Source organism: Numida meleagris, chromosome 5 (genome assembly GCF_002078875.1).
Source record: "Numida meleagris isolate 19003 breed g44 Domestic line chromosome 5, NumMel1.0, whole genome shotgun sequence".
NCBI lineage: Eukaryota > Metazoa > Chordata > Aves > Galliformes > Numididae > Numida > Numida meleagris.
Genome location: NC_034413.1, coordinates 70882961 through 70902803, shown reverse-complemented (window position 1 = coordinate 70902803; position 19843 = coordinate 70882961). Strand labels below are relative to the sequence as shown.

The 19843-nt window shown below is 42.7% G+C and overlaps 1 protein-coding gene across 12 annotated transcripts in view; it reads right to left on the bottom strand.

The window, feature by feature from the left end:
* Positions 1–19843, bottom strand: part of GPD2 (glycerol-3-phosphate dehydrogenase 2) — a 52377-nt gene that overhangs the window by 23760 nt on the left and 8774 nt on the right. For 7 of the 12 annotated variants that reach the window (XR_002439300.1, XM_021398545.1, XM_021398549.1 and 4 more), the window contains exons 2-7: positions 17675–17782; positions 17477–17506; positions 11230–11401; positions 7013–7137; positions 5896–5993; positions 4690–4853 (exon numbers count right to left, since the gene is read on the bottom strand). Coding sequence is in view for 11 of the 12 variants with exons in the window: in XM_021398545.1 (XP_021254220.1) it covers positions 4690–4853; positions 5896–5993; positions 7013–7137; positions 11230–11401; positions 17477–17506; positions 17675–17776 (691 nt within the window). In the remaining variant the exon portion in view is untranslated. The remainder of the gene's footprint in view (positions 1–4689; positions 4854–5895; positions 5994–7012; positions 7138–11229; positions 11402–17476; positions 17507–17674; positions 17783–19843) is intronic. The other 5 variants (XM_021398551.1, XM_021398555.1, XM_021398554.1 and 2 more) reach the window with 1 other exon arrangement.

The following is a 19843-nucleotide window of genomic DNA, read 5'->3' as shown; positions in this document are numbered from 1 at the left end:
CCCAGTAAGCATACTGGAAAGTCACAGAACAAGACATTAAGCAACCAGCTTCCTTGAAGCCGCCCAGTGACAGGAGTAGTGTGTGCTAATTCCTATTTGCAGAAAGTAACAGCAAATTCCAAGACCAAGGTCAACAACAAAAAAAAACCCTAAAAAATCTTAAATTCATGACTGACTCAAGAACAGAAATTTTCCTTACACACCTAAAGGCTCATCTTGAAAGGCAAAAGATGTAAACAGAGAGGTCTGCAAGCACCTAAAGATAGAAAGCAACGCATCTTATGAAGATCTGTGCCACTTAGAATTTCTAAATAAATATTCCGGCCACTTGCATCTCCTCTTTAATGTTTTCCCTAGTTTTTAACATCATGAACTACGCGTGATTTAAATGGAGATTAATTCTTCCATTTAAAATGCTTTAAAATAATTCCGCATATGATCTTGAGATCTCAGGCCAGCTCTCCATAGTGCCTCTCTTCCAATTTTCCTTGAGCTACATAAATGGAACTGACAGATCACTGCTCAGATAGCAGCCACGTTCTTCCCCCAAAATGTTGCCTTTTTGCTATTCAGGAGTATCCTAATACCAACAAATGCTAAATGAAGTCTGACATGTACCCCTAAGAAACAAACTTGTAAGTTGCGGCTTCAAAGGAAACCTTGAATAAATAGGACACATTGTGTACACCCAGGCTAACATCCAACATATGCTTTAGTTTCCCGATGCTGAGACAGAGCAAGAATAGCCTCTGGTAAAGCCTGTGATTTGCTATTGCTGGTACTTCCAACATTTATAATGTACCATCTTTTTTTTGCCTGTATAAACAATTTAAAAAAAAAAAATGTAATTAAGATGACCGCGGCAACATTTCAGAATACAAAATATTCGTGAATAATGGATCACTTGACACGCCACCAGTCTGAGCAACAATTACAGAAAAAAAGCAAGCAGTATTTCTGTTTCGTTTCTTTGCAAGACAACATCGCCACCAATATGAATATCACTGGAGAGGTGGCTTTATCAAATTAGAAAGTAAGCCACATAATGAGCATTTTAAATTCTTCCCTTTGGTGGTGGCAATCAGCGTGCCCAACAGCGAGATGCTGCTAGCTAGGGGTATTTACAAATACAGATACAAAGACAGTATGATAGAGATGGGAATTATATAAAGACATGAACAGAGAAAACAAGAAAACAAGATAAGACAATTTTATTTATTCCCTACACAGGGAAAACATGGATGGACAGGAAAGTTGTGACCTATTTTAAGATTCAAATGTTCTGAGGGTTGTTTTGTTTGATGTTTTTTTTTTTTTTTGCCATTACTTAATGCTCTTATTTATGACTAATTCTGGTGAAAGAATTAAAATGAGCGTAATTCAACCACATCTTTCCCTTCTCCACTTAACGTTCAACTTCCATTCCCTTTTGTCCTCCATTCCTTTGGACTTGTTAAAATTCAAATTAATAGATTTACAATGTAGTGTGTTGGCTGACTAGTGTTGACAGAGCACAAGTTAATTGATTAAGATAAACGAATTAACGCTTCATAGAGTAGCATGAGCCCATACAGACCACAGACTGACCAGTGGAGAAATACTATGGCACACATCTACATATAAAGTTCCATTCTGGAACGGGATACCTCAAGAAGTGACATACACTGCCATAAGAGCTTTAGCCTGCTCTATGCACAGCCTGAAAGCTGCATCACTCAGGTGGTGATGCCTCAGTCTTTCAGAAACTCCCTTCCACTCAGCTGAGGCTTTAAGTAGCTGTGCATTCCGTCTTGTTGGTGCTGCTGTTAATTCAGTAGCATTTCCTCTAAATTCTGAAAAAGAAAGGCATGTAAGCCACTCTGTAGCAGCCCACAGCTTTAAGAGAAAAGCAAAGCAAGGCCAGTTACACCAGCACAAATTTTGCTAGCAGCAAAACTTAACGCCTGCTTTTGAGATCTCTCACCCGAACAGCCTGGAAGTCCTGCCAGCAACAGGAACTGGTAAGATTTTCTGCCAGCTACTCGTTTTATTGAGCTCATAATAAGCAAAGCAATTATACAGTCCTCACTCGTCATAAACTGGCCTTCAGAATTCACACCTTTCCTTTTTCCCCCCTTTTATTTTTCCTTCTCTTTTATACTTTGTTTTAAACATGCAGGGTGGCTTTGTTTCCTATTGCTTGGGCAGGCAAGGAAACCATCAGCCATCTCTGTCCGTCAGCCTCGCATGCTGTACCGCTGCGCAGGTGTTGGCCACTGGAACACCACGTGGCATCTTGGCGCTGAGTTCTTACATTTATTGCATCACCATTTAAAACAATTATTGAAAGAAACTTATCTTTAAAGATTATCTTTAAGGTTATCCTGTAAATGCATACTTTTAGAACGGCGGAGTGGTACGGAGCTATGATATATCCAAACTATTTTGTCAGAAAAGGCTTTGAAAGATTATAGATTCCCAAGCTACGGCACTCTTATGAGAAGTGTAATTACAGTGTAATTCGTTGTTCTTATGAACTCCTGGGATCTCTTAACAGTCTAGGAGATGGAATAGCTTATAATAATGAAAAAATAAGTCTGAATTACTTCTGTGTATGTTATTTACAGCAGCTCTCGTTACGGTACGTGAAAGTTCTCATTTCTTTCATTTGATACTGTTAAAATGCCACAAAATCCCATAAAAATATCTTCTTCTTAAATAACCTCTTATTTCCTCTGTATCTTAAACACAGAGAGGTAGATTTTTACTTCTCTCTGAAGAATCAGAGTCCATCTTTTAAATCTCACTCCACTCCCAAATAAGAACCTATGCACACAAGCATCAGGGTCTATTTTTCACTCCACTGGACTCTGTGTAAGACAGCTTGCAATTACCAGCATGCACTTGTACCAGAGGCCTCACTAGTATCACCCCAGCCAGCATGTTTCAAGAGCCCCTCCTACTTCTTCCCAGTACAAAAGCCCCTATTGATAAGCTGATGAATAGTATAAATGAAGGTCTAAAAAGGGAGAAGTACAACCTCTGTCAATTCTGTGTGAAGACAATTTTGGTTCCCAAAAGGGCAAAAAACAACATCTTCAGGTGAAAACGAAGGGAAATTGTACTGCTACTGAAGCGAGTCAGCATTTCAGCTATTTATTCTTTGGAGGGCTCCTCCGGGCCTGCAACGAATCCGGGGCCTTCTTGTCCTACACACTTATGCTTTGATGTTACTGAGACGGCCCCATTATTGAGAAAATTTTAGGAGAACTTTCTCTTTTGGAAATGAAATAGAAGAAAAATGGAAAACAGGGAATAAACAATCCAACTACACACACTGCAAAACAGCATACAAGTCTGCTGCAAAATAAAAGTGCTCTCTCTTCGAGATATATTAACAGAACCAAACAAATCAAGAAAGCAGTTATGACAGTATACCCTGCACTCCAACTCAAGAAGTGCTTTTCAGCATTTAGAATTTATACCAAATTCAGCATGAATTCCAACAATGGAAAGCACTGACATACTGCAGTTTGGATAAAGCTCAAGACACCTGCGACTCAGCACAAGCACTAATATCCCAGACAAGCAAGATTTCTCGGTTGCCCTACTTCAAGGAAACCAACTAATCCTTTACCAATTTTGTTTTTAGACTGCCTCCTGTATCTGTAGACTCTGACGGGACAAAGACAGGGACTCTCTGCTCAGGAGATCCACTGTGGACCTGTTGCTGTGATGCTTTGCTAGGGACTTACCACTAGACTTGCTTCACAGAACAAAATAAAGAGACTTCACGGCATTCCTGCATTACAAACATGAATGACACTCTTGTTCACACTTGCTCACATTTGAACACAAAAACAGCTACTTCAAGACAAATGCAATATCAGAAAACTTGCAGAAAGCATCTGCTCTCTCTCGCAAAGGCTGATTGTGTATGAATGTTATACAAAAACATATCAGAATCTACCGTAACCAACAGTCTTAATAACAACTTGAGCTGGGGGCACTTTTTCCTCTCGTGATTTTTTTGTAACTCTTTACTTAAAGGTGTTTTGGCAGAAACCGTAGGTTTGAAATTATTTTCAAAACGGAAGTACTACAGTAAACTATTTATCATTACTGGAATGACCGCAATTGCTTGACATGTAATACCTTGGAAGATGTATTCAGTCTGGGAAGAATTCAATGCAAACACTTGCAGGTCATACTGGGGGGCATAACTTTCTTTTAAATAAAGGCAAAGTCTGAAGTAAACACAGGATTCAGAAATCTAACAAGATACGACTATTAGCTGATTAGGAGTAGCTTTTATTGCTCAGTCAGTCATGAGGATGTGTAACTTAAAACAGGCTGAGCATCAAGTACCACGCGTGTAGAGTATCTGCAGCAGAAAGAGCCCTGCCTCTCCAGCACAGCAAAAATCATGCACAGCTGGAAAGTTGTTGGGAATCACTAGAACATCAGGAGGCTTTCACATATCACTACACCTACTAGCCAGAAAAAACAAACATATCCTCTTCTACATCCTGTAAATTACTGTAGTGAGCAGTGTGTCAACTCCATAGATATAAATGAAGATGCAAACTGAATCCTTCAAATCATTCTTCCCTTTGGAGAGTCAATGTAGGTGATGTGCACGTGTTCCTCCCTTCTCACCCCCCCCAAATTACAGAACAATGTAATAAAATTCACATAAAGGGAACGTACCATCATAATAGACAATAGCTCCAACCAGCTTGTCTTTGCGCAGCATTGGAAAGAGCTCCAAGGCTCTTGTCTTGCTGAGGACATAACTCCTTTTCAGACACTGGCTTCCTGCCACAAGGTCATACAGCTTTATTCCAATCCAGTAGTATGGCAACTGCCACCATCTGCAAGAAAAAAAGATTAATTTCATGGGAAGTTAAAAAGTGAAAGCACACACTTCTAGTAATACAGACCATTAAGTAACCCAGCATGCTGTACTGCACTAGTTTTACTTTCGTACTATCAAACTAATTCACAATATCACACATAAAGTAAATGTGCAAAAAGCTATGTATTGTTCACTATTTTCAGCTGATCTCCTCACTGCAGGAAGTCAACTAAATTCAGCACTTTATTTTTTTCCAAGAACTAAGATTACAAACTTTTTTACTTCAGTATAAAATGAGGAATCAAAGCCACGTGTTGAAAGAAGAACTAGATTGCTTCGGCTTATGCATTTGAGGAGTCAAGATGAGCTGGAAGAGCTAACGCCTCCTGCACAAACAAAATCAAATAAATGTAGCCCACTGCTGACCTAGGTGAGCTCCAGCTACTACAAGCCTGCTCTGCAGGACAGGAATAAGGCCACACGTTAGGGAGATTCATCAAAAACCTCACTGCTTTGAGTAGCCTGCTCTACTGAACAACTGCGCTTACAGAGCTAAAAACCTAACCTAAATCACTTAAACTTCCTCAGAAGAGGAAGAAACTGTCCTCTTAACACCAAAGTGACACGTACAGTGGAAGGCAATGCACTAAATTCCTGCACTGAACACTGGTGGCTGTCAGGACTACACAGTACATTTTGAAGAAAACGATAATAGCGCGCACTGAAGACCAGGACCTACTGGAAAGAACAGTAAATAAAATCCTGGGAATTATGAGCTCATTCCAACTGCAAATTCCCCTCCACTACACCAAATTGTAATGGTTAAAATGCACCAAGAAGTTGGAGTCCCAGAGGTGCTACTGGACAGCAGTGATAGGTGGCTCATGCCATGAGGGCACTTCATGCTTCTACAACACCGCAGCGTCTCACCTCTGGGAAGACAGAGGTTGTGACAGGTATAAGGACATGCTTGGGAGAAAACATCTGGAAACTTCTCCAGGGAAGCACCTTGCTTGTCAAAGGAAATGGCAACGGAGAGGTATGATAGGAGAGCTTACTTGTAAACAGGCAGCATGATAGGCAAAGGAGCTGATAGGTGAGGAGCAATTTCAAGAAGGTTTGCACGCTCCTGAAGCGCTTCTTTCACCATCTTGTACTGAAAAAAAAAAAAGTATATATGAATTTCAAGTTACCCAATTTTGCCTCAAAATGCAACATTTAGTGAGGAAATTGTTTGTCAATGCAAATATCTCACACAAACATTCCTGATCTTTCAGAAGCACGCTAAGATCTGCTGGGGAAAAAAATATGAAATTAGAAATTAAGGAAAATACTTTCCTAACAAGTTAAGCTTAAGATACTTTGGTATCTTGGCTGGTCAGTTGAGCAGTCTTCCATTTGAACATAATGCCCAATAAGCTGCAGAACTGCTAACTGGGAGCAGGAGGCCATGGAGGAGGTTGAGAACACATCCCAAAGTACTGCTTCTGTGCAGATTCCCACAGTTAAATCCCATACAACTCTGAGTAACAAATGCAGAAACGTTCCTCTCCAAATCAGTGATATCAGTCAGTATCAAGTTGTTCATGGGAAATAAACGGTGGTGATTTCTATAGGTGTATAACCATGTTTCTGGTTTTATTTACCCCTGAGAGGTCACGGTTTCTGTAGCAGTATTATCATCATTAAAATGCATTTTAAATTAGAGAAGTCTCAATGAGCCAAACTGATTTCTGAAAGCAAGGATGTTACACTTCCACCAGCCTGCAGCATCACAGAGTACATAAAACGTTAACATGTAATCACTTGTCCATCGTATTTTCTTTACCCATTTCAGAATCATCGGGACAACCCCTTAACTCCCCCAAATTCTGATCCTGACAGCTAAGAAGCTCTTTTTATTTTCAAGTCAGTGTTTCTGCCCTCCCTCCCCAATACATACACAGTCTGAAAAATACAGCTGTTAGATTGCCTGTAAGTGAATTTAGCAAGAAAGGGCACCACCAATTTCCCTATTCTAGAAAGTTCAACTGGAGAGGACATTTTCTGTGTTGCAATCCACAGCCACCGAGCGCAGTCAAGTATTAAAAAAAAGAAATAAAGAACTCGGATATAATTGGGATAGGGGAAGTGTCTACCAGCAATTTTTGCTTAACAACCTGCATAAACAATTACCTGCTCAAAATCCAACTTCATGATGGCCTTCTGAAGATACCTCACTCCACCATGGATCAATTTAGTACTCCTGCTGCTGGTCCCTGATGAGAAATCATCTCTTTCTAGAAGGGCTGTTTTTAGTCCTGTGTTACCAGAAAACCAAATTAACTTCTTAAATTACACAATTTGTATGTAATTCATTAAAGACACTTCTCTAGGGTAGAGACAATCACAAGAAAAATTACTCTGTACATGGATAAATTTGTATTCAAAGTGTAGTGCACTGTCTATATTGTAATGAAAAATTTTAGCCTTCTTCCTGAGGGAAAAGTCAAAACAGAACTTAAACAGAAGCACATTAAAACCTGGATATTTCACAATAGAAAGGCATTACAGTACATTATAGGGGCCACGCTCCCTCAAGCAAATTGTAGTTTGTATTCATGGCAGGAACAGAATATTTTCATGAATACCCTTAACTCTTTGCAGCAGAGAGCTCAAACTATCACACTAATTATTTCAACAGCACAGCAGCCAGACAGATAACTGGCAACCCTGCCTTCTCCCTAAAGTTTGCTCCAGAGGCTCCCAGTGCCAGAAGAGGGCCCATCTGCGATGGGTGCACATTCGAGGGAGAGCTTATGGGATTGAAGCTTCAAAGTCATCCCCGGGACATCTTTGTGAACCTGGGCACTGCCATTATTCGCTCCCCTGAAAGTTTCCCAAGAAGAGCATTAGCACCCCGAACCAATCAGCCGAACCTTAACGCTATTCCACTGAAGGAAGTGATGAAGTGGTTGGAGGAAGACTTCAAAGAAAAAGCACGGTGAACTTCAGTGACAGTGGCAGGGCTCCAGCACAGCCTTATTTGTTTTAGAGACTAAATAAAATAGGGAGGGAGGGAGGTTTTCCTTCATGTAGAAGGAAGATACCTAAGGAGCAGCAGAAGGCTACATAAATGTAACAGAGCACCAGACAATATATCCATACTGCAGGTCAAAAACTTGCAGCCCTTTCCACTGAGACTACCAACAGCCCCAGGGTTAAGATGGAGCGTGCAGAGTTCCAGAGCTTTCTGAATTCAATCCTGACCAGTCTCTTAGGATTAAGAATTCAGCATTTCACCACTGGCAATCAGCCCATCCAAACCCAAGTGTATACCAGCTTTAAAGCTACAATCCCAAATTTCAGTCCCAAGTGTTCAAAGATAAACCAGCTCCCACTGGTTGTTACTGTGAAGCCAATGAACTATTTCTAATATTCAGGTTTCTCACTCTTAACTTAAGAGTTTGTCGAAACATGAGCTTGCCATAAATTGATTTTACCAACAAAATTAAACAGCCATTATCAACATGCAGGTTACTGAATCCCAGCTTCTCTGGCTATGAGTGTCACTAACCAGGACCTTCTCCATCTCTGAAGATGTGCAGAAGCTGTTTCGCTTTGTTATTGTTTTTCTCCTCTGCATTTTCATCCAAGAGAGCAATGGAGAGCATGATATACGCACATACACACGCTCTAAGGATATAGCATCCTGCCATATACTTGAAATCATCTTTTAATTAAGACTTAATACAAAATCTAGCAACTTTGCTAGGAACCGTAGGAAAGAAGAGTTGATCTGGAGCTTACTATGCACATACTGCAGTGTGCATGCAACACAGACATCCTTCTTTTACACCCTGTATAGGCAAAGGGCATGCACACATACACAGAACGTTAGCCACCAGACAGCACAAAGCCCCTCAGACACTTGGACAGGTGTGACGCTGCCAGGCGCTGTGTTCTCCCAGCACAAAGGGATAAGCGCAGGGCTCAGAAACATCCTCACTACTCCAGAATGCAGAGTGCCTCAGAAAGAACACTTTGCATTATAATGCATGTTCTGATGAACGCTTGGAGAGGGGTCGCACGCTTGCTGTGTCCCCAGTTGCACCGGAGGACAGGATAAAGCTCTCTGTGGGTGAAGGATGTGGCTGTGACAGCCCGCACCGCAGCGCTGCCAGCAGTGCTCCTGCAGACACAGTGCTGTGCAGGACAGTGGCATCCTGTTGTTAGAGGGAAGTTAGACCACGGGAAGAGATACAGGAAACACATGATTAACAGATGCTTCTCAATGATCCGGGGCAAGCACGGGGCTGTATTTGGCACATAGCTGCAAGACAGCCACCGATACTCCAGCATAAGGAAACCCAAGGAAGAAAAGCAGCGCAGGACAGCTCCGTGGCCATCTTTTGCTTACAGAACAGAGGTAAACACAGGGAGGTGACAATCAGTTACAGAAGTTACTGTAGCAGGTCTCTCCAAGTGGAGGAATCTTAAAATCAGGTAGACACAGCAAAAATGAAACTCAGTGGTCTGGCTTCGGGACCACCAGCACCGCGGTGACGTGCGTGCCCAAGGAGCATCTGCATTAGGAGTTGCCCCTGGGTCTTTCCATCTTCCAGGGCTGCTTTGTACCATTTTAACATCTGTTGGTCTCCCAAAACTTCTGTCCTTAAAAAACTAATTATTATTAGTAACTCGCAAAGATCAGAGTAATTTATTTTTGTCAAATGTGACTGAAGATTAATGGATACAATCAGAAATAATTTGGCGAAAATATATCAAACTCATGAAAAGCAAAATTTGTTGTTAAGTGAAGCAAACATAATAAAAGAGCAAGTTCCATGAATGAACAGCAACAACACACAATTCATTAACCAAATGCCTAGGAATATTTCACACTTCAGAAATCCAGTGATATAATCAGAGTATCTAGTAAAAGGAACTATTACCTACAATAATTTCTGTATGCTTTACAACTGTATTTTCTACCACAATATAGCAAAGGCAGAAATCAAAAGATCCAAAGTTACTTTTAATAATAAATGGAAAGATTAGTAACTGATTTGCAGGTACCTAACAACGATGCTGCTCAATACCTTGCTGCTCAATCTGCTTCAAAACGATCACACCTTCTGGCCAAGCATTCTTCAAATCAAACTCCACATAGCATTCCTGGAGTCAGGTTTTCCTTCTTACTTCTGACATAAATCTACACGTTAAACAACCTGATGAATTGTATCACTATTTTATACGTATATTTTTTATTTCAGTTCCAAAAAAATGGAAACAGCAAGGTCAAAAATATACACACCAATGAAGGCTAGTTCTTTTTCATTGGCCGATTCCACTGAAAACAACAGAAAGAACACATCCCAAGGTGAGTCTTCCTCACTAATCTTTTAGAGTTTTTTTGAATAAAAATACAATATAGCATTTCAGCTGAGCAGGAGCTGATGCTCCAGCCTCTCTCTTAGAAACCTGTGCATTCTCACCCCTGCATCTGGAGATTGATTTTCACCAAACTTGTAAATTTACCATTCGTCTCCAGGAGCCATCGAGTTTGATTAGAAGCTGCTGGCTAAAGTCACCACGTGAGGAGGACAACAGCACGTGCTCGTGCCCTGCATTCTCCCCATAACCAGAGCTGTGCACAGGATGGATGAGCTGCCACATATCTGTCAGGCAGCAGCCCACTGCCATACACACATTCCCAACCTCTTGCAGAAGTCAGGCAAAAACCATCACCTCGAACTCATTTTACCTCAAGCTTTCTGACAGAAGGTTAACAATCAGTTCTTCCACTTCAGGTAACTTCTTCAACCAGTTACACAGCTAATCCCAGAAGAGAGGAGCCACCAGAGCACAGATCTACTGCATGCAGCTGCAGACTGAACAGTGGGAGTAGCTTCCCTAGTACATCCAAACAGCCTTCCCTAAGCATGCAATGCAACAAGCAGCCAGAGCATTAGCAGAGGTTGTAGATTTCTCACGTTACATGAAACATGAGCCTGAGAGCCATACACCTCATCGTGAATTCATGCTTGCTCCATTCAGAAATAAACACGTGCTAGAAGGGCTGTGCAAGCATTGTCTTCTCTTTGCTGCAGCCACACAAGTGTGACTACAGGTAAACCCACTAAGCAAGGGAGAATGAGAAATCCATCCAAGAGCAGCCAGCAGAAGGGCTGGCGTTGATGTGAACTGCATATAAGCATTTAGACAATGAAAACTGTGCTGAAATAATGAAACACAACCAGATTTTTTCTTCAGGTTCATTTCAGCTTCTGAGATCAGAAGGCAGTTTTATACCCAGGCATTCAGAGGGCACATTCTCTACAACCAAGTGGCTTCCAAAAGCCAATCTGATTAATTATTATAAACCATGTAATCCAAGAATGAAGTCTTACCTCTAGTGACTGCATCTAAGGCACAGCCACACCCTGTTGCTCCTCCACCTATGATAAGAACATCAAATTCACATGTGTTTTTTAGTGTTGAAATCTGCTCTTCTCTTGTAGGAAAATCGTTCCTTCTGGGAACAGTCACTGTTTCTGCAGCTTGAACATTCACCAAGGTGCCCTACAATGATTAAAAACAAAACAAAGATCCACATTTAATGTGTATTCAAAAACCACCCACACACATATGCTTACATATACATGCAACGACTCACAGCACTTTCTATTACCAAGAAGGTAAACTGAGATATTTCATGTCACTTTACCTTTATTTAATGACAATAATGTATTAAAACATTATGGAGCAAATACTATTAAAAACATGCAGGATCCCAAGAACCATGCTTGCTGTCTCTTTGCTTGCAGCTCCAGCTTTGCTTTGTGTTCCCGCTCCAGCTCTGCATTCCAGCTCTCTTCCTCCCAGGTTTCCCTCACTCATCACTGCCACTCATTTTCAGAGAGTTTCCTGGAAGTTACACATCCCACACAAGCAGAAAATAAAAATCCAAGTGTTTAAGCCCTGTGCCCTAAGTCCCCATCCCTGGGAGTGTTCCAGAACCATGGGGATGTGGCACTAAGGGACAGAGTCAGTGGGCATGGTGGGGATGGGCTGGGCTTGGGCATCCTAGAGGTCTTCTCCAACCCTAATGATTCTATGAATGTAATCTGTCTTTAGTCCAAGCAGCAGATTAAGTTGATGTAAGATGCCTGTGCCCAGGTCTCCTAAAAAGAACAGAAGCTACATTCAAGCAACAAAACAAAACATCATCTTCTTACTATTATCAAAAACAATCTACTATTTTTTTTTCCTCATCCACTGCTTGCAACATACATTAATGTGTCACTGAACATCTCTCATTTAAGTTTTCATTCCCAAACATGTCTTGAACAAGCAGAACTAGATGACTTCCTCAGTTACCAAAATATTGTATTGGCTGTTGCACTGCCAACTGTGCAGCACGTCCTCCAGCCCCTGCCCCACCTATACCCCCCCTCCAGCAGCACGCCCTGTCTCTCTGCTCTCCCCACTGCCCCGTGGTCCCGCAGTGCCCTGAAGCTGCAGAGCTGTCTGCGTGTACAAGCCACCTTCAGGTGTTAAGAACACCAAGTGCTTCCCTGGCATTTGCAGAGGGAAGGGAACATACACCTGCCATAGCGAAACAGCTTGACTGACAAAAGGTAGCTCTGTCACTTGCAGCCATCTGTTCCTATCTGCAGCTGAAGAGGTTTCCAGCAGCTACCGGCCAAATGGTGCAGCTCCTCTTCAGCAAGCAATCCATGCCTGTGGGAGCTCTGTTAGCAGACCCGGGAAGCCTAAGGTAGAAGGGTTCTTGCAACACCCACTGTAAATTATCAGCCAATTCAGCCACACGCTGAAGCCTCAGCTCAGCTTGAATTATAAGTGAAACGTATTATTTCTCAGTGCTCCTATAAGCTTAACTCTGCAACTGACTAGTAACCTCTAGTCCCGTCTAAAGGAAGTGCACATTCAAAACACACAACTAATGACCACATTCATCTCATAATCAGGGATTATACAGACCATGATGTAGGTAGCTCACGCAAATTACTTGGATGGCAGCAACTGCTTCCATTCCACGTGTCACACCTCAGCAAGTGAAGCGGGACCACAGGAAGAGCGCTCTGCTTTAGTTCAGGGCAGATAAATCTCCTCAGCGTAATAAAGGGAAAAAACAAAGATTTGAACCCAGCCGAATGTGGTAAGTCATGATTCAGACCATTACATTACCGCTGCTTTTTCCACGCACGCTGCTTTCAGTTAGTTTATTATTAAGACTTGGATAATATAACGTACTTTGACATGAGAAGCGCTACCACTAATTGAACAGCATCTATTCAACAGATTAAAGGGTCACAAAGAAACACAGACCAAAGCCACTAACGTCACATTACGAGCCCTTTCCATCCAGGGCAGCAGAGGCAGGGTAACAGCCAGCATTACCATTGCCCTCTGCGGCAGTGCTGGCTATTTTCTAAGTGCTTGCCTTAACTTCAGGAAAAGGAATGCAATAAAAACGACAGAGTTCGTGAAGCGCTGCCACCGTTTAGTTTCTTTAAAACGCATTATCTACAGCAAATACAGTAAAAGAGGGCTCCAAGCAAACGGTCCCTGGTGCAGCAAAAGCACAGAGATCAGCACAGGAGTAACTGAACGGAAGTACAGTGATTAGCAGCCGAGGAACTGATATAGATATGATTCATCTTGCTGTCAATTAAATGTGAGACTGAAGAAAAGCTGCATACAGGGATTCCATCTGCAATAACGTGATTAGTTTGGCAGTGAACAAGTATGTTTACTGAAATAAGCAATTGCTGTTTATATCTACAATTTCTCAGGAACGAGTTCCTTGAATGGTTTTGATTACACTCTTAGTGAGAAGAAATGTAGTTTGGCAGTCTGAATTCAATCATCAAGTTATAAAGTGATCTAGTAATCCATAAGCAAGCATTCTCGTTAATTTGGCTAATGTAAATCTCCAGGTAGGTTCACGGAGGCAAATTCATCATCCCTGTTCATTAAAAAAGAAAATGAAAGTAATTAAAAATCCCAAAGCAAGCTCCGATGCATTATCACGTTATCGCTCTCTGCACTGGACTCCCCACAATGAGCAATTCCTGCTGCCCCACAACGCGCCGCTCACCACCAACAGGACCGCACCGAAGGCACCAATCACAGCCCCACAACAAAGCAGCACTTTTTCCTCAGCAACTACAGGAAAAAAAAAAAGGTAGCAGTGCCTCTGAGTCAAACCTAGGAAACCAGAGAACACCCCCATTGTACCTACTACTAGCCCACCTGGCTCAATAAAACAGGCACACAAAGCAAGAACCTCGCAACTGTCATCACTTACAAGAAGCAAGAGAAATCCCTATTTCTGTTCCCCTGACACCACTAGCACTAAAAGGGCTTGCAGCACAGGTACCAAGGCTGGCTGCAGCACCTTGCCCATCTCCATCTTTCAGCTGTCTGAATACGTGAGGCCAAAACTTCCGCGCACGCAGGCTGTGTATTTTATTTTAAGCCTCGTGTAGGCGTCCAGCTTCATCTCAAGAGGCGATTTTCATTCTCAGGAGCTCACGATCGGTACGTGCTACGCTCACTACAAGTTTGAGAAGCGTCCGCATTGTTTAAGATGAATTTCATTTACAGTGGGGGCACTGAAGGGAACTCAGCCATCTTATTAATTCAGTAAATATCCCAGTGATCAGGTTACCATTCAAAACACAGAAGTGCAGTATTCATCTATCAGGTCACGAGTTAAATTCAACAACTCTGTCATGTCAACACACGTTCCCATCCTCTCTCTGCTCAGCAGGAGCTGCGTGTTGTCAAAAAACAACACACAATCAGGAGAACTGACTCAACTGCTTGCATGCCTGCATATGCCATACACAATCAGGGAATACGTATCTCTGTTGCCTCAGTTGCCATTGCAGAAACAGTCTCCCAGGCGTCAGCATTTTTCTCTCTGTGTTTACAGGAAAATAATTTGGGTTAGACAACCTGACACTGGGACAGACTGGAATCACGGTGTTTTACTTCCAGGGTGTAAACACCTTCCTGTTCCTCACACCCAGGCAAGGCTAACAGCACAAACCGTGCCATTCTCATCCAGGCTTTCACCCTTAAGCCCAGCAAGAGCAACTTCAAGTCCAACATCAGAAATTGCCAATACTCATCGCTTTCAGTAGACAACCCACTCACTAAAGTGCCCGACTCACAGATCCAATGGATCTCCCACCTATTCTCCAGAGCCAGCAGCTCACCACCCCTCAGCTTTTCCCTTGGAGCAGCCTGGGACAGCTGAGTTTCACAGGAGCATCCAGCATCAGCTGAGCAAACACAGACAGATAAGTCAACTGCACTGCACGCTCAGGATTACTGACCAATGGAGGTCTCTATTCTGTACGTGGCTGCTCTAATTCCAGGATGCTAAGCACAGCACAGACATCCAGAGCCACTTACAACACAGGGGAAAACCGAGCACGCTGCTTTACTTGCATTTTATTTCCGCCTTATTATGTGATGGATTCTGATCTTGAAATAACAGACTTCCTACAACGTGTAGCCAATTAGTGCACATCTTGGGGCAATATCCTTCCCTGGCACAGGAAGACAAGATCTTTGCCCTAGCATACATTTGATTGGCAGGCATTATTAAAAAGAGGACACTTGGGCTGGGGGACATGCCCACAGCTTAGATATGTCAACACTACAAATGGACTGTCCTCCTTTGTGTCAATCCCTCCAGTTACGTTCCACCTGCTGCCCTACATTAGGTGTTTAAGGCAGAAGCTTTAAGGGACATCACGTGGGAAATGTGCAAGTTAGTACAACATGAAAACAACATGCTGTTCACTTGACAGATCCATTTGCTTACACATATGCTGGAAATTTTTCAGATCCTTTGTAGACAGACACTACACAATAGGTTCAGAAATCAAGGGACAAGTGGATTTCTTCATTTTGAGACCACTTTCTTTAAAGTATGTTTTTTTAATTTGCCTTTGGAAATTTGTAATGACCATCCAGTAATAGCAAAAAAATGGAAATTCTTGAATTTTGCAATATTGCACATACGACAAATTAGCTACCCAGATTCAGTTTTGCCTTCCAACTCCTTCTTTTATTTAGCAGTCCTAAGATTTGAAGCTGCAGTTTCTGTCAGCAATGAAGTCAGATTGTAAAATCCTATGATAATGGCTCCAGAGAGAGTTAGATGCAGTACTAGCAGCTAGGCTCAAAACAGGCAGTCCAATGGGAAGCTCACTTAAAATGCTAGGCTTTATTTTTTGCAACAGTATCTGAAGCTATAACCATCCTGGCTTATCCACTTTCCAGCTAGGTTCCCTGGGAATGACTCATCTCATTTGCTTTACCAATATCTCAACTGAACTCCTCTTCACATGGAAACAGCCAGAAGTTTCAGATTATCATTTATTCGAACCCATCCTGCATACCTTCATGAAGTTCAGATCTACCTGTTCAAGAAACGTTTAGATATAGCGTTGAGAGACCTGGTTTAGTGGGGTTATGTTGGTGGTAGGTGCATGGTTGGACTGGGTGATCTTGTAGGTCTTTTCCAACCTAGCTGATTCTATGATTCTATGATTTTATGATTCTACCTGTATCCTTGAGTTTCAGTTTTCCTGGTTTGAATGGGAACCCACAGTAAATATGTGGTAGCTAAACAGCTCAGAGTAACTTGCTGCTGCTAAGGAGCTGACCAATTGCATAAGGCAAGAAGCAGAAAGCACCCTGAAAAATGAACACCTGCTCACCTAGCTGCTAATTTGGTATCATCTGAAAGGAAGGATGAGGTGCCCCTCTTAAGGCTTAAGCTCTTTCCAAAACCAGATGGAAGCAAATCAGGCCAGTGCTCTGACCGCACCTACTTCAAACTGCATGGAACACCAACTGCAAACAGTGATGGCCAAGAGTGAGGTACCAGCCTCACTGCCTACACTGAACAGATGAGAAGACATGTTCTGTACATGCATAGCGTACAAACACATGAACTTCTCAAGTATAGCACAACTGCACTGAAACAAGAGGTATTTGTTTGTCTAAAACCAGTAGCTGTTGATCAGCACCAGCTCTGCCTAAAAGCAGTCCACAACTCTTGTTCCTTCTGCTGATGTTTCTCCTAGGTTTCTGCATTGAGAAGTGGGGGGGGAAAAAAGATAGCAACAAAACATGGCTGCTCCAACTCACCCAGAAGAAGCTACTATGGCAGTGACACACACAGAGTAGAACCAGAATCTGCTACATCTTTCTGCTACCGCTATGTTACTTTACCAGTGTATTTTCAACATCTTCCTTTACTGCTCTGGGAATTTTTTATCTCATCAGTGTGCCCTAATTACCCAAAATACAGCCTTAAACCATGTCTTGAGCATATCTGTGTCTAGGTTGTGCCCACCCAGTGAGAAACCAATGCCACCAGAAACCTCAGCCTTCCCACAGATCCCAGCCTAAAACAATCATCAGATTTCTGAACTGACAAGGAGTTGCCACAATCACTGCCTAAAGCAGAAACACTAGCATTACCTGAGAATCTCTATGTACTTCAAGCTACTCCTACTTCAGTCCATATTTCTCACTCCTCCTGCAATTAAGTAACATCCCTAGTGGTACCCAAAGGATATTTTTTAAACAAGAAAAATGACTTACATGAATCATACATTGCCACTGGTTGAAGACCTGCAATGGTGAAACATCATTTAATGCCATCCTCCAGATAGCACACAGCAAATCAAGCTGAGAGGCTCTTGGCATTCCTTCCCAAACAAAGCTATTCGTATAAGCCTAACATACGCTCAAACAGATTTTAAGCTTCATATTTTATCAGAAGTCATAATTAATACTTACGTGTTTGTTTCTATACTGAGAAAATTGAGAGAGGCCAAAAACTGTTGCTATGGCACCTCCTCCAATGAGAACAGTTCCTTTCACTGCCTTCTGAAATGCCATTTTTTACTGTAAGAAAAGAAGATAAAAATTAATAGGCAGTTATACCATGTCAGAATCTAGGCAACACAGAATCGACCATTTGTAGAAGACGAAGACGATGTTGTGACAAGTTGAAACTTAAGAGTAGCAATAGATTAATTAACCATTTTCATCGCAATAGTAGTGATTTCTAAACAAATGTAGACAGAGGCAAGCCAGAATACTCTGGTATTTGCTACTGAAGCAGAATGACAAAAGAGTATTTAAACACAGGGAGATGTGTGGGTACACGCATACTTGGTGCTGTACATACCTGCATACATGACAAGTGCTTGCAATACTGTGGCAAAAACAGAGCAAGAACACTGTCATCAGCCAGATGGCCACCAAATCCTTATCACTGCAGAACAGCTGATCTGCTTGCAAGATCACCTTCAGCTACCCTCCATCCCATCAAAATCATTTCTACAACCAATTATCCCAACAGCACTCTATCCCATGCCTCCACCAGGAATTACGGTCCTGCTCTCAGCTCCCCAGCACAGCTCGTCCTACCCAGGCACGGTGCAGAGGCGATGCGCTGCCGGCCAGGAACGGCTCCTTCAGCAAGAAGCAGCAGCGAAGGCAGTGGACAAGACCAAGTGGTTTAAAACAAGCGCAGAACTTCATCATCCAGCTTCAGAGGTACTAAAGCCAGGCCTATGTAGGTCAGGCACATTCTTAAAAGGCCCAGTGTTCGGGTGCTGAATGAAAAATTTGCATGGAACTGACCTGAATCTTAAGTAGGCGCAGCCCAACCCATCCTCCCAGGACCAAGGCAGCTCGCATCCCATAGAAACAACATGCATCAAGTTAGAACAGCTCAGCCAGCGCTCCGAGTCCTGAGGTGACAGGGGCAGCTTTGTGCCCTGGCTCCGTGCAGCAGCCCCAGCACAAAAGACTTAGCACCACTGCAGCATGGCACAGGCAGCACGAGCAGCCCCGCGAGCCCCCACGCATCTGCAGTGTGGCAGGGGAGGCTCCGGGCCCCGTTCCATCTTTCAGCTGGCATTACAAGTGACACCAAAGATGTTTAAAAACAAGGCAAATTAAAAAAAATCTTCATTTTAAAGATTGATGCCATCTTCACTTCTGTGCACTATGCCTGCAGCACGCTCGGGGGAGAAAGCACACAAAATTATTGTAGGCAAGTGCTTTAGGAATGCATGCTGTACGCACCAATGCGCCCATCATTGTGCAGGAAGAGAGGACTTGCACCTTCCCCAGTGTTTTTGGGAAGAGCAGCACACACTCTCTGAAGGATTCCCAGCACAAAGACAACCTTTAGTGGACCGTAAGTAGAGTATGAAGTTTTCCACCAACTTTATACTGGAGTCTCAAAAAAGACCAACTTTATCTTTCCTCTATATTGTGACTGGGAGGAGGGCCCCAAACCCCACGCCACCCAGAGTTAACAGCACTACAAAGAACACACGAAGGCAACAAGCATCAGGTCACACACCGCCCGTGGCTGCACAAAGCACGTGGCAATGGCAAACACGCGCATACCCAAGCACTCTGTGTACTACACATTTCCACCATACGGTTCCTGCAAGTCGCCAGAAGAATAACTCAGCTTCCAACTGCAAACTGGAGGCAACCTTCAAGGAGTTTCACACACCTTATGCAGCGGCAGAGAATCACTTCAAGTAAGGCTACAAGACCCCGGCTCACAAACGCCTGCTCCGGGAACACAATATGCTGTAGAATCCAAGCAAGTTTCAAAAGAACAAATTAGCATCTTCCAACAAGCCAACTTACATGACAGAAAAAAACAAAGAAAACAAATGGAAGTATGTCCTAACACTTGTTTCTCCTTAAAGCGTGGTGTTTAGCTGTGAAAACCGGGTACACAGCTAGCAGAGCCGAAGCCCCAGGTCTGCTCAGCAGAGCCAAAGCAAAGAGCTGGAGGCACAGGGGCTAACTGCACACCCAATTCCCCAGGGACTGCTCCCTGCACTGGTTCACATAACTATGCAAATTCCTGACAACTATGGCAGTTGCTTTTTGTTTGTCTTTAGAGCAAGGGAAATGTGATACCAGGACTGT